The sequence below is a fragment of the Arachis duranensis genome, chromosome 3, assembly GCF_000817695.3.
Source record: "Arachis duranensis cultivar V14167 chromosome 3, aradu.V14167.gnm2.J7QH, whole genome shotgun sequence".
In the NCBI taxonomy this organism is placed as follows: domain Eukaryota; kingdom Viridiplantae; phylum Streptophyta; class Magnoliopsida; order Fabales; family Fabaceae; genus Arachis; species Arachis duranensis.
In genome coordinates, this window is record NC_029774.3 from 117,948,470 (window position 1) to 117,949,043 (window position 574).

The following is a 574-nucleotide window of genomic DNA, read 5'->3' on the forward strand; positions in this document are numbered from 1 at the left end:
AGGTATTTCCATGGTCTGTGCCAGCTGATTGGACCAATTTTAAACAACAGAATTTTGATTATTTAGGTCTAGGATACCAGCACCAAATTGTGCAGTAACTGAAACAGAAAGACCACTCCAAATTTGAATCTTACGGGTAATATCGAAGCTTTCCCTTTTTGGTATCCTGCTTTATGGGAGTATATAGCTCATCAGTTGCGACCTCCATCTTTGCATTAGATTCTTTTGGTATTTCAACAATATAACTGAAGACACCATCACCTAATCGCAATGGAATATCATGCCAAGGAGAAACCTGCATATTTTTCACTAAATCATTTCAGTGGGTACAAGGATACAACTCATTCTTACAACATTCTTCTTTCCATATCTAGTCATACAAGATGTTTCACATTTCCTAATTCCTATCAGTTCAATGTCATGTGTGCTTGATTTCTTTATTACACAGAGAAAAGTTGGAAAGGAAAATGCCAAGAAGAAGCACATATGAATGGCATTAATCTCAACTAGCTTCTGAAATCTGAAGTTCATCAATATCAGTTGTCACTATCCCACAACAAGCTCCTTAATAAAG

At 36.2% G+C, this 574-nt stretch overlaps 1 protein-coding gene across 1 annotated transcript in view; it reads right to left on the bottom strand.

The window, feature by feature from the left end:
- LOC107480536 (soluble inorganic pyrophosphatase 6, chloroplastic) overlaps nucleotides 1-574 on the bottom strand; it is a 3,260-nt gene that overhangs the window by 1,573 nt on the left and 1,113 nt on the right. Inside the window, exon 2 of the mRNA XM_021138935.2 lies at nucleotides 135-295. Coding sequence (XP_020994594.1) covers nucleotides 135-295 — 161 coding nt within the window. The remainder of the gene's footprint in view (nucleotides 1-134; nucleotides 296-574) is intronic.